Source organism: Macaca fascicularis, chromosome 9, assembly GCF_037993035.2.
Source record: "Macaca fascicularis isolate 582-1 chromosome 9, T2T-MFA8v1.1".
NCBI classification, from domain to species: domain Eukaryota; kingdom Metazoa; phylum Chordata; class Mammalia; order Primates; family Cercopithecidae; genus Macaca; species Macaca fascicularis.
Window position 1 is genome coordinate 55,441,146 of NC_088383.1, and position 14,958 is coordinate 55,456,103.

The window sequence follows — 14,958 nt, forward strand, 5'->3', positions numbered from 1 at the left end:
GTGAATGCTTAATAACTTGAAGTGAAAGAAGATAAACAATCATAGTAACTCAGAATGCACAGCAACTAACTGAGAGGTTGCCTTGTCCAATTCTCTAATTTTTCTATTGCTTAGCTAAATATCTGTAGGGTTTCTCCTCCTGATTTTAGAATATTACAATTTCTCTCCCTTTTATAGAATAGGAAAACAAGATCAGAGAAATAAAGAGATTTATCCGCCTTTAAGCAGCAGACTTAAATTTAGAAAAAAAGGTATCAACTTCAGGTTTAACCCTTTCTATTATGCTAAGGTTGTATAACACACTATTATGACAGGATTCTATAATCTATTAGGCATCTTAGAGTTTCACAGAGTAACAGAAACAAATCTTTTTATGAAAACATCCCACTCTGTAAAAAAAACCTCAGTTTTATCATATCAATCATATGAAGGACAATTTCAGACTTATATATTGGGGGCTGGGGTAGGAATGAGATGCATGACATTTGTTAATATATATAGATTATTTTGACAACACAAGGTAAACAAAAGTTTATGGAGTACCTCATACGATGTTCTCCTTTTCTCCGTAAGATATGCAAATGAAAACCTATTTTCTTTGAAGAGTCAGATAACGGTGTTAAAGTGCCATCTCCCCTATCTACTGCAGGAAAGAAATTCAATTGATCTCCTTCTCGGTACACCAAAAATGTAACTTGTTTGTTGCAGGAGGTCTTCTCCCAGACCTCAACTCGACTGGAATCCAAGTACTCTGCCATCTTCCTAAGTGGATCTTCTGTAGGAACTACAAATGGAAAATTGATAAGTCTTCGATTTGGATCAAGTTTTATGCATCTGGGCACAGTAGTGACAGGATATAATGTACTGAATTTGACCAACAGCCCTGTGCATATAATATAAACATGATATTCTTCAAATAAGTTTCTGATCTTTCTAGAGTTAATATAGCATTCCTTATGTTGTATTAATAAGAAACAAACAAACGAAATGCATGATTATGTTACTATGTTCAAAGACAGAGCTAAACCAAAACATGAGGGTTTTTTGTCCTATGCCATTATAGTCTATATTTTTTTCCCTGTGCCACTAGAGTCTGTATATTTGCTGATTCTATGACATTACTATCAACAATTCTTTTACTATATACTTTCTGCTCCCTATATTTTCAAATATTGGTTCCAACAATAATTAAAATCAACATAAATCCCACTTACTTTAGATTAAAAGTACACAGACACAGCCGTATGTGGTGGCTCATGCCTGTAATCCCAGCACTTTGGGAGGCCGAGGCAGGCAGATCATGAGGTCAAGAGATCGAGACCATCTTGGCCAACATGGTGAAACCCCGTCTCTACTAAAAAAAATACAAAAATTAGCTGGGCATGGTGGCGTGCACCTGTAGTCCCAGCTATTCGTGAGGGTAAGGCAGGAGAATTGCTTGAACCCAGGGGCCGGCGGTTGCAGTGAGCTGAGATTGCGCCACTACACTCCAGCCTGGCGACAGAGGGAGACTGCATCTCAAAAAAAAAAAAAAGGACACACCACACAAATACATAATTAGGAGACATATCTAAGAAATTAGAAGTAAGCAGACTTATTTTTTTCTTTCTGGTTTTATATAAACGCTGATTCTGAGAGCTGTTTCTTGACGTGAAGTAATTAAAAGTACATAATAACTTAGAACATGAGGGAGTCACTTAATGTACTAAAATTGCAACAGTTCCAGGAAAAAATAAAAGTTCTCTCCCAAAGACATTCTCATCATACTGCAGAAACATCTGCTTTCTCCTAAAAGAGGCAAAGATTTCCCAAGCTGCATAACTTTCATTTATTTATTAACAGAATCGTGGTGCTCTACAATCCTTTAAAAAGAAGCTGCAGCAATAGGAAAGTATTAAACTTGGAAAGCAGTAAGGTAAAAACATCAAAGATGTTTCCATAGCCTAGATTCAATAACACTATTACTAACACAAAAATCTTATGATTTAGCTTGCTTTATGAAAATAGTTATTTGGATGTTTTTATTTACTTTCATAGGCCAAAAATGTATAAATATTAAAAGACACTTTTCAAACAACTTCTTGCCCTTTGTAAGTTAATGCTCCACTTTCCATATTACGTCCAGAGATAAAAATTTGGATCAGAGGGCAGACCTTTGGGGGAAAAAAAAATAACAAAACACAACAAAAAAGAAATAAAAATTATGCCTATTTTTGTAGATATTGCTATAGCCATTACCACAGTCACATGAAAGCCTTTCCTAAACCAGCACAGGGTGCCTTACTCAGGCAGGTGTATGTGTGTATCTTCTCACAACAGAAAAATCTTTCAGATTTTACCAGCTATAAAACAATATATATGAAGTTTGATATGCACTGGGCACAATTTAGTTCTAGAAAAGAAACTAATTTTAATCTTTCTATGCTGCTTGGATAATGGTTATTTCAAAAATAATTTTTATCTTTTTATTTGTATTCTTTATTTGAGACAGAGTCTCACTCACTCACTCATATGTTTATGAAGAGTGTGATACAGATTCTGAGGCAAACTTTTTTTTTTTTTTTTTTTGAGATGGAGTCTTGCTCTGTCACCCAGACTGGAGTGCAGTGGCGCAATCTTCACTCAACTGTAACCTGTGTCTCCCATGTTCAAGCAATTCTTGTGTCTCAGCCTCCTGAGTAGCCCGCCACCATGCCCAGATAATTTTTGAATTTTTAGTAGAGATGGGGTTTCACTATGCTGGCCAACCTGGTCTCAAACTCCTGACCTCAATCCCAGGGCCTATAATCCCAGCGCCTATAATCCCAGCTACTCAGGAGGCTGAGGCAGGAGAATCACTTGAACTCAGGTGGCAGAGGTTGAAGTGAGCTGAGATCAAGCCACTGCACTCTAGCCTGGGCAACAGAGCAAGACTCCATCTCAAAAAAAAAAAAAAAAAAAAAGTTTATCTCAGAATCTGTATCACACTCCTCATAAACATACAAAATAATTTTAGTTCTAATAAGAAAAGTAGGTGTTTTGATTAGACACTCTGGTTTAAAGTAGTATTACACACAAATAACCAACTTTCAAAAATGTAATACAATAGAATTCACATGGCATTAAACAGTATATAATTCTCTCTTAATATAATGGCTTAGTAAACATAGGGTTCTCGTGCTACTCCCAAGAGTTATTCCTATAAACATCATATAGTTATTACTATAAATGTCACATAGGACAATTACTTAAATCCAATTAATTAAAAGTCTCTGATATCAGGAGCATTAACAGGCCCTAACATTACTAACTTTGTTTTTCTCTAACCTATAAAAAGCAGTTCAACAGCCAAAGTAGCATATCTCATTAAATCCTCTTGAGGTAGCTAAGAAAAAGATAGCAATAATCCTATTTTCTAACCAAAATTATGAAACATAGGGATATAATTTGACATGTGGAAGCAAGCCAGGAGTAGAATCAATACTTATCCTTCAGTTTTCTGGTTAGTGAAGGATCAAATAAATCTGAAAGCCTTCCTCAAAATGAGGTCCACAGAAGAGGACACTCTGACTAGTCTCCTCCACTTGATGGGAATTCATGTGACACACCTGACTCAGGGACCAATGTGAATACTGCCTGCTCTTCTTGTGCTTAATAAAACCCTCTCATCAATCAAGTCTCCACTAATGTCATCTTTTTTGAGGGCCCTTCCTACCCTGTTTTCTGCATAGCACTTACAACCATTAGGAGTTACATCGACTCTTTACACATTTATTGTAGGCACTGTCATGAAGCAGAGACTTTCTCTCCCATGTCTACTATACTTGGAACATTGCACTGACCATTTAGTAGATGCTCAATATGTATTTGTTGAATGAATGACTGGATTTCAGAACTACTTATATTCTGAGAAAGGATGCAACAGGGCCATGATAATATCCATGAAACCCAGATGTATCACAAACCAAGTAAACAGGCAATGTTGGAATTTTGCAAAACAATCATAATCTCAGGAATTGAAGATCCGGTAGATTTAAAAATAAACAAGATTCCTATGAAACTAAACACAATGGTAACATAATACTTACAGTATGTCATTCCATTTCTGTTCCCTATATTGGCAAAAGGTTTATTTTTAAATCTCCCTGAATTGGACCAGGAATCAGGTGATTTTTCTGAATTGTATTTTAGAGTTCCAGCCTCTAGGCATTTAGGTTTTAAAGAACAATGCCTAGAGAACCAAATGTGATTTTTCTAAGACCTAATAGCAGAAAGGAAACCTAAATGAAACCTGAGGCTATAAAAATACTAACTGACATAAGGAATGTTACTGTCAAATTGCTTTTATATATATATATATATATGTATATATATGCCTACCTCTTCTGGTATTTATAGGTCCGCCACGCATAGCCAAAACTAGCTTTAAGGTACACCCTTCTGAAATGCTGTGGAGAGTTAACACAAAAATAAATCATAATCATCAAAATGCATTCAGTGCTAAATGTACACATAATTACATGCTGGCTTATCAGGGAGAGTGCCTACTCTCTAAAATATAAAAAGATATAGCAATGTAAATACATATAAAATGTTAACGTATTTATTGGTACAAATAATAAAAGAAGTGAAACAAATTCTCATAAGCCATAAAGAAATCCAAGAATAAACATACTGGAAAAGACCGCTGTGACTATGTGTTTTAGCTTGTTCATTTCACATTAAGGACAAGGAGGCCCAGAGAACAAAAGTGGCTTGCCCAAGACCCAAAGTGTAGAAAATAGCAAATCTATTTAATAAAATAGAAAATAGAAAAATAACAAGGTCCCCTGACTCTCAGTGCTCTTACAGCTATTCCACACTGCCTCTTATCCTTTTGCCCTTTTCTTAAGAAAGGAGTGATGAATTATGTGAAAGAGGGGAGAAATAAAGAGAGACAAAGTGTCAGAAAGTATGTTGGTAGTCACTGGTGCACACAGCATTGCTTAGTAACAAAAGCAGGGCTTAATGAGAAAGGAAAGACTTTGGGAAGAACAATTCTCTCTTATCCAAAACTCTTGTAAAGACAGAAAGAAAAGGAACATGGCCAGGAAGGAATGGTTCAATATTCAAAGAAAGGAGCAAAGTAGGCAAGAAGATAATAGGAGGATTTCAAAAGGCAAGAGATAAACAGCTTGACATGAAAAATGAAAAGGGAACATAAACGTATCAGAGGATAAAGGTTAAGCAGTATAGAGTACCAAACTAATGCATCTAAAGTTCAGGATGTATGATGAAATCTAGGAATCTGAACTATTCAGAAGAAAAAGAGACATGATCTAAGAGTTCAAAAGACAAATATTAGCATATGGAGTCATAATACTAAGTGCCTACAAAACAGCCAATATGCAATTACACTCACTTGTAATCATTCAAGCAATAATCATTTTCAAGTTCCATGTTATTCCAAATTAAGTGCTGTCGACAGATGGGAATACCTTAAGGGAAAGTTATTAAAAAAAAGTGTTAAAAGAATTCAATAGCATCTCCAAAAGAGTATGATACAAATCTATTTCATTAAGGAACTAAGAGTACTAATAAATTAAACATTCTTCTAAATTGAATGCTAGGTGCTAAAATTTACAGAAGGCATGCCTAAAAGGAGATATAGTCCAATCCATTCACTGTAGAAAAGAACAGATGTTGCAACAACTCTCTGGTCCTAAAACAAGGTATAAGATAGAGAGCCCTTTAAAAGGCAAGATAACATGCTCCTGCACAGCAAAAGAAGCTATCAACAGAGTAAAGAGATGATCTACAGAATGGGAGAACATATTCACAAACTATGCATCTGACAAAAGTCTAATATCTATATGCTATAAAGAACTTAATTCAACAAACAAAAAACAACCCCATTAAAAAATGGGCAAAGGACATGAACAGACACTTCTCAAAAAAAAAAGACATATATGTGGCCAACAAATATATTTTAAAAGCTCAACATCACTAATCATTAGAGAAATGTAAATCAAAACCACAATGAGATACAAGCTCACACCTGTCAGAATGGCCATTATTAAAAAGTCAAAAAATAACAGATGTTGGCAAGGTTGAGGAGAACAGGGAACGCATACACTGCCGGTGGGAATGCAAATTAGTTCAGCCATTGTGGAAAGCAATGTGGAGATTTCTCAAAGAGTTTAAAATAGAACTACCATTCAACCCAGCAATCCCACTACTGGGTATATACCCAAAGAAAAATAAATTGTTCTATCAGAAAGACACATGCACTGGTATGTCCATCACAGCACTATTCACAATACCAAAGAGATGAAATCAATCAAGACGCCCCCGCAACAGTGGACTGGACAAATAAAATGTGGTGCATATACACCACAGAACACCATGCAGCCATAAAAATAATAAAATTATGTCCTTTGCAGCAACATGAATGCAGCTGGAGGCCATCATCCTAAGAGAACAAATGCAGGAACAGAAAACCCAAATACCGTGTGTTCTCACTTATAAGCAGGAGCTAAACATTGAGTATATATGGACACAAAGATGGGAACAATAGACACTATGGACTACATGGGGAGGAAAGGGACGTGGGTTGAAAAACTACCTATCGAGTACCAGGCTCACATCCTGGGTGACAGGATAATTCATACACCAAACTTCAGTAACACACAATTTACTCATGTAACAAACCTGCCCATGTATCCACTGAACCTAAAATAAAAGTTGAAAAAAAAAAAAAAAAGATATTGGGCTGGGTACAGTGGCTCATGCCTGTAATCCCAGCACTTTGGGAGGCCGAGGAAGGTAGACCACGAGGTCAAGAGATTGAGACCATCTTGGCCAACATGGTGAAATCCCATCTCTACTGAAAATACAAAAACTAGTCAGGCATGGTGGCAGGCGCCTATAGTAGCAGCTACTCGGGAGGCTGAGGCAGGAGAATCACTTGAACCTGTAAGGCGGAGGTTGCAGTGAGCCGAGATTGCGCCACTGCACTCCAGCCTGGCAACAGAGTGAGACTCCATCTCAAAAAAAAAAAAAAAAAAAAAAAAAAAAAAGATATCATGAATCAGGCCTGAAGAGTTTAATATTTAAGGCCTAAAATGGAAATCAAAAGCAAACAGGAATAGCTATTCTTATATCATATAAAACAGACTTTAAAGCAACAACATTTAAAAAAGAAAAGACAAAGAAGGTCATTACATAATGATAAAAGGATCAGTCCAACAAGAAGATATTACAATCCTAAATATATATGCACCTAACTCCTGAGCTCCCAGATTCATAAAACAATTACTACTAAGAAAAGAGATAGACAACAACACAATAGTGGGGGACTTTAACACTCCACTGACAGCACTAGACAGGTCATCAAGACAGAAAGTCAACAAAGAAACAATGGACTTAAACTGCACTCTAGAACAAATAGAACTAACAGATACTTACAGAACATTCGACCAAAGAACTGAAAAATATACATTCTTCTCATCAGCACATGAAACTCCAAGATCATATGAGAGGGCACAAAAAAGTCTCAAAAAATTTTTAAAAATCAAAATTCTGTCAAGTATCCCCCCAGACCACAGTGGAATAAAATTAGAAATCAACTCCAAATACACAGAAATTAAACAATCTGCTACTGAACGATTTTTGGGTTAACATTTTGAAATCAAAATGGAGATTTAGAAATTCTTCCAAAGGAATGATAATAGTGATACAAGTTATCTAAACCTCTGAGATACAGCAAAAGCAGTGCTAAGAGGCAAGTTTATAGTGCTAAATGCCTACATCAAAAAGTCTGAAAAGTCACAAACTGACATCACAGTTTGATGTGTAACATCACACCTCAAGGAACTAAAGAAACAAGAACGAACCAAATCCACAGCTAGCAGAAGAAAAGAAATAAAGATCAGAGCAGAACTAAATTGAATTGAAACAAAAAAATACTAAAGATCAATAAACAAAAGGTTGGTTCTTTGAAAATATAAACAAAATCCACAGGCCATTAGCTATATCAATCAAGAAAAGAAAACAGAAGATGCAAATAAACTCACTGAGAAATAAAAATGGAGACATTACAACTTACACCACAGAAATACAGAAGATCATTCAAGACTACTACAAATACCTTTATGCACACAACCTAGACAATCTAGATGAAATGGATAAACTCCTAGAAACATACAATCCTCCTACCTTAAGTAAGGAAGAAATAGAAATCCTGAACCAATAACAAGCAGTGACAATGAATCCGTAATTTTTAAATTGCCAACAAAAAAAAGCCCAGGGCTAGATGGATTCACAGACTAATTCTACCAGACATTCAAAGAATTGGTACAGGCCGGGCGCGGTGGCTCAAGCCTGTAATCCCAGCACTTTGGGAGGCCGAGACGGGCGGATCACGAGGACAGGGGATCGAGACCATCCTGGCGAACACGGTGAAACCCTGTCTCTACTAAAAAATACAAAAAAACTAGCCGGGCGAGGTGGCGGGCGCCTGTAGTCCCAGCTACTCGGGAGGCTGAGGCAGGAGAATGGCGTAAACCCGGGAGGCGGAGCTTGCAGTGAGCTGAGATCCGGCCACTGCACTCCAGCCTGGGCGACAGAGCCAGACTCCATCTCAAAAAAAAAAAAAGAATTGGTACTGGCCAGGCTCGGTGGCTCATGCCTGTAATCCCAGCACTTTGGGAGGCCAAGATGGGTGGATCACGAGGTCAGGAGATCAAGACCATCCTGGCTAACACAGTGAAACCCCATCTCTACTAAAAATACAAAAAATTAGCTGGGTGTGGTTCACACACCTGTAGTCCCAGCTACTTGGGAGGCTGAGGCAGGAGAATTGCTTGAACCCAGGAGGCAGAGGTTGCAGTGAGCCGAGATCGTACCACTGCACTCCAGGCTGGGTGACAGAGCAAGGCTCCGTTTCAAAAAAAAACAAAAGAAAAGAATTGGTACCAATCCTACTCAAACTATTCCAAAAGATTGAAGAAGAGGGAATTGGCCAGGCGAGGTGGCTCACGCCTGTAATCTCAGCACTTTGGGAGGCTGAGGTGGGCAGATCACAAGGTCAGGAGTTTGAGACCGGCCTGGCCAATATGGTGAAACCCTGTCTCTGAGAGCTCAAAGCTGCAGTGAGCTGTCATTGTGCCACTGCACTCCAGGCTGGGTAACAAAGTGAGAACCTGTCTCAAAAACAAAAACAAACAAACAAAAATCTGTAATGGAAAAGTTAAAAGCATTAGAACTCAAAACACAGTAACAAGAAAACAACAAAAATTTGAATAGACACTTCACCAGAAAAGATACAGATGATGCAACAGACTGAGTGTTTGTATTCACCCACTCAAATTCATATGCTGAAGCCTAAATACCCAATATAATGGTATCAGAGGTAAGGTTGGGGGTCTTTGGAGGTAATTAGATCATGAGGGTAGGGTCCTCAAGAATGGGATTAGTGTCCTTAGAAGAGAGATGATCTCCCTCTCTCTCTCTCTTTACCATGAGAGGATATAGAAAGAAAACAGCTGTCTGCAAACCAGAAAGAGTGCCCTCACCAGACCCTAGACCTGTGGGTAATCTTGGATTTCCCAGCTCCAGAACTGTGAGAAATAAAATTCTGTTGTTTAAGCCATCCAATCTATGGTATTCTGTGACAGCAACCTGAACTTTTTTTTTTTTTTTTTTTTGAGACAGGTTCTCATCTGTTGCCCAGGCTGGAGTGTAATGGTGCAATTTTAGTTCACTGCAACCTCTACCTCCTGAGCTGAAGCGATCCTCCCACTTCAGCCTCCTGAGCAGCTGGGACTCCAGGCGCATGCCACCACGCCCAGATAATTTTTGTATTTTTAGTAGAGACAGGGTTTCACAATGTCGCTCAGACTGGTCTTGAACTCCAGGACATGAGTGATCCACCTGGCTCAGCCTCTCAGCCTGAACTTATTAAGACAGATGACAAGCAGATTAAAAGATGCATAACATCATCAGTCATTAGGAAACTGTAAATTAAAACCACAGTGAAATATTGCCAATTCATATTATAATAGCAAAAATGAAACAAAAACTGAAACTAAAAGAACCCAGACAATATTATTAAGTGCTGATAAGGATACAGAGCAACCAGAACTTTTACGTATTACTCATACAAACACAAAATGGTAACAGCCGCTCTGGAAAATAATTTAGCAGTTTTATAAAGTTAATATATACTTCCTATGCAATTCAGCAATTCCACTCTTAAGTATTCACCCAAGTGAAATAAAAACCTATGCTTCCATAAAAATGTGTATGTGAAAATTTATATGACTTTATTTGTAATCACTAAAAACCACCCAGATGTCCCTTAACTTGGGAATGAATAACTATGGTACTTCCTTATAACAGAACATTACTCGGCCATAAACAGAATGAACTACTGATACATGTAACAATATGATAAGTCTCAAATGTATTATGCATAAGTGAAAAACAACCAGACTTAAGAGACTATAAAGTATATTATTTCATTTATATAAAATTCTAAAAAAGGCAAAATTACAGGAATAGAAACAGATCAGTGAGTACGACAGGGGCTTGGAATAGAGGAATGGATTGACCACAAAAAGTACAGGAGAATTCTGATGGGTGATGGAACTGTTCTATATCTTGATTGTGGTGGTGACTGTATGATAGTATATGTCTGCCAACACCAACAGAACGATATACTTGTTATGGGTTGAACTGTGTCCCTTCAAAATTCTTATGTTGAAGTCTAAGCCCCTTATACCTCAGAATGTGACCTTAATTTGAAGATAGAATCTTGACATATGTATTCAAGTTAAAGTGAGGTAACTAAGGAGGGCCCTAATCCAATATGACTGGTATCCACATAAAAACGAGAAATTTGGAGGCAGATACACACAGATACAAGGAGATTATCATGTAAGAAGACGAGGGTGATGCCTTGAATAAGCCAATGAACTAGAAAGATTGAAAGCAAATCCCTAGGAGCTGGGTGAGAGGCATATGACAGATTCTACAGCCCTCAGAAGGACCTGACACTCACCAGCTAAATTTCATATTTTCAGCCTCCAAAACTGTGTAACTTTCTGTTGTTTAAGTCACCCAGTTTGTGATACTTTGCTATGACAGCCCTAGCAAACTAATACAATGTGTAAATTGTATGATATGTAAATTATATCTTCCTAAAAAATGGTTTGTTAGAATCTGGAGACAAATGAAAACATGCTCAGTATTATTAGTTAGCAAATTAACAATGTGTATAAACTACAAAAAATGATCGAAGCTATCTAATCATATATATTGCTGTGATTACAAAGCCCTTAAGTAACTATTACAATTTTTTAAACAAAAAAATATTTTTAGCAAAACAAGTACTTGGAATTTAATAACACTGACATTCAACTTACCAAAAACTTATAGGATATAGCTAACACAGTTATTGGAATTTTAAAATAAATGGTTATGTTTTTAAGAAGTTGAGACTCCTAGTTTCAGCTCTGATATGTGGAGAACTTTTAATTCACCACTCCTTACAAGAAAAAAAGCTGAACAAACTGAAAACCAACAACTTTTCCTGGTGCCATCAGAGAAATTAGGTAGTAAGGTAAACCACCATAACAAAATCTGTTGAGATAGGCAAACCCAGAGAGTCAGAGTCAAGATCCGTTTATGTGAAGCAGAAGCCTCCAAAGTCATGAATTGGAAGGAACACTTACATGGTAATTTTGATGAATTCATAGAGGCTGAGTGTGGACCAGCATGAGACTGGGAAATTACTGAGGGCCAGTACACCAGGCCCGTCTAGCCTCCCCACCTCACTTGAACTACTAGAAGCTGAGGGAGAAGAGAAGCTAAGACACACTTTGAAGGTCCCAGCCCAGAGGCACAGACCCACTGAAAGATTTAATCGTAAGATTACAGAATGTTCCCCCTCTTCCCAATATCTCACCACCACACTAACAAGGCTCCAGTAAAACAACAGTGGATTACAACTGAAAGAATTGTAAGACACAAACTCTAAGCAGGAGTCTTCAGGGAAACTCAAAGGCATCAGGGGAGACAAAACAAGAAAATGAGAGGAATTTGAAGCCTCTAGCACTTGCAACTACAGCAAACATTAAACACAGCCCAATTTCTAGCCAGTTGAAGATAAAACATCACTCTAATGTCCTATTTACCTCAATTTTTATTACCTGATATATCTGGTTTTCAACTAAAAATTACAAAGCATGCTAAAAGACATGAAAACACACAGTCTGAAAAGAGAAAACTAGCATCAGAAATAGACTCAGATATGGCAGAGATCTTGAAATTATCAGACAGGGAAATTAAAACAGCTAAGATTAATATGCTAAGAAATCTAATGGAAAAGTATACAACATGAAATAACAGATTGATAATACAAGCAGAGATGGAAACTTTAAGGATAAAAAGTAGATGTTAAAAATAAAAACACTAACAGAAATAAAGAATGCCTTTGATTGGTCATCTGCAGACTGGATGTGGTGAGAAAAGAATCGGGAAATTTGAAAAATGGCAACAGAAACTTCCTAGGAGAGGCACAGTGGTATGCACCCGTAGTCCCAACTACTTGAAAGGCTGAGGCACAAGGATTATTTTGAGTCTAGGAGTTTGAGTCCAGCCTGGCCAACATAGTGAAATCCCATCTCAAAATAAATAAATAAAAGAAACAAAGAAAACAAAATAAACTTGGCAAAACGGACTGTTAAGAGAAAAAAGAACACACAAAAACAACATCTATTAACTGTGGGACAATTTCAAAAGTTGTAGCAATTTCAAAAGGTGCTACTAGAATATCAGAAGAAAAAATGAGACAGAAGAAATACTTAAATAATGGCCCAATTTTCCAAAATTAATGAAACATACCAAACCGCAGATCCAAGAAGCTCAGAGAATACCAAACACAATAACTACCAAAAAATCTACACCTTCAACGTATTATATCAAACTGTAGAAAAGCAAAGACAAAGACAAAATCCTTAAATCAGGCAGAAAAGGGAAAAAAACACCTTACCTAAAGAGAAGCAAAGATAATTACTACAGGCGACTTATCATCAGAAGTCATGCAAATAAGAAAAGAGTGGAGTGAAATATTTAGTGTTGAAAGAAAAAAAACACCAACTTAGAATTCTATACCCTGAAATATTATCCTTCAGAAATGAAGGAGAAATACTTTTTCAGACAAACAAGAAAAGTTAAAATCTGGGTTTTTTTGCAAGAAACCTTAAAAGACATTATTCACCAAAAAAATGATGTAGGTTAGAAACTAAGATCTACATAAAGAAAGCAAGAGGGCTGAGCATGGTGGAATTTGTTGCCAGTGGACCCATATTGCAAGAAATGTTAAAAGACATTATTCACAGAAAACAGGATGTAGGTCAGAAACTCAGATCTACATAAACAAAGGAAGAGGGCTGGGCATGGTGGCTCACGTCTGTAATCCCAGCTTTTTGGAAGGCTGAGGCAGGAGGATCGCTCTGCTAAGCACTTCACCTTTAACTCATTTAATCCTGAGAACAACCCTTTGAGATAAATACTATTATTCTTCCATTTTAGACTGAGACATCTAAGATAAAGAGAGGTTAAGTAATTTGGGCAGCCAGTAATCTGAAGCCAGGCAGCAAGCCTTCGGCACTCCAGTCCCCTTTTTCGAGGCCCTTTGCAAGTCCCTGAGCAGGCCCTGCTCCTCCCTTGCTGCAGCCTCCTTGTTCCTAATGCAGTACACTCCTTCAGCCCTTTCTCCACTAGCCCCTCCATCCTCCCCACTCTCCCCACCAGGCTCTAGTACTCAACTTACCAAAAACTTCCCCTAAAGGAAAAGCAGTCTGGCAGAATAATCATTTTCCCAGCAGGATAAACCCAAGCAGCCTCACCTCTGCCCTCCGTATTCCATATCCCTCTAACTTGGAGAGTCTGACTCACACCGTGTGACCCCCAATGTCTTCCAGGGTATAAAATAGATCACCCAGAAAGGGCTTAAAATGTATTTTTCGGCTGGGTGCGGTGGCTTATGCCTGTAATCCCAACACTTTGGGAGGCCAAGGCAGGTGGATCACCTGAGGTCAGGAGTTCGAGACCAGCCTGGTCAACACGGTGAAACTCCATTTCGACTAAAAGTACAAAATTAGTTGGGCGTGGTGGCACATGCCTGTAATCCCAGCTATTCGGGAGGCTGAGGCAGAAGAATCATTTGAACCCAGGAGGCAGAGGTTGTGGTGAGTAGAGATTGTGCCATTGCACTCCAGCCTGGGCAGCGAGAGCAAAACTCTGTCTCAGAGAAAAAAAAAAAAAAGGAAGACTATGTTCTCTCTCTGCCATGTGAAGATGCAGTGAAAATGCAGTGGGCAAGCCTAGAGGAGAGTCTCCACCAGAACCTGCCCATGCTGGTACCCTGATATTCAGCCTTCAGACAGAAATAAATTTCTGTTGTTTAAGCCACCAGTCTGTGGTATTTTGTTATGACAGCTCCAGGAGACTAAGACAGTAGGGTATTTTACATATTACCTTATTTAATTTCCTAATATCTGTATTTGTTCATAAACATTTAAACTTAGATTCAATTGTCTAATAACCACAAAGCCACTGCTTTTGTCCCTACAATGTCTCCTCCTACAGAGGACAAGGAATCTATAACTTGGCTCTGGTTCTGACTCGTGGAAACTAAGTATTTTCCCTTGGATGAGTTATTAATCTCCTCTAAACCCAAGTTGACTCTTCTGACACAAAAAGATTGAAACAGAACTCTCTCTAAAGTGCTTCTGCTGCATAGAGATTATTTAAAATTCATGAACGAGATTAAAAATACAGAGATAATATACAACACAAGAGGATTTCATCTTCATGCTCCAAAAAAGGTATCCTCTAAACTATGATATAAATTGCAAAGCAGAACAAAGTCAAAATAGACTATTATGACTCTAGACCTCACCAAATCATTTAGGGCAGACAAAAGCTTCAAGA

The 14,958-nt window shown here is 37.8% G+C and overlaps 1 protein-coding gene across 29 annotated transcripts in view; it reads right to left on the reverse strand.

The window, feature by feature from the left end:
* Positions 1–14,958, reverse strand: part of ZFAND4 (zinc finger AN1-type containing 4) — a 58,278-nt gene that overhangs the window by 30,272 nt on the left and 13,048 nt on the right. For 10 of the 29 annotated variants that reach the window (XR_012417669.1, XR_012417667.1, XM_005565115.5 and 7 more), the window contains 3 exons: positions 5,381–5,456; positions 4,360–4,427; positions 544–784 (listed from right to left, as the gene is read on the reverse strand). The exons of 1 other annotated variant lie outside the window; for it this stretch is intronic. Coding sequence is in view for 20 of the 28 variants with exons in the window: in XM_005565115.5 (XP_005565172.3) it covers positions 544–784; positions 4,360–4,427; positions 5,381–5,456 (385 nt within the window). In the remaining 8 variants the exon portion in view is untranslated. The remainder of the gene's footprint in view (positions 1–543; positions 785–4,359; positions 4,428–5,380; positions 5,457–14,958) is intronic. 18 more of the 29 variants (XR_012417668.1, XM_074001536.1, XM_074001545.1 and 15 more) reach the window with 2 other exon arrangements.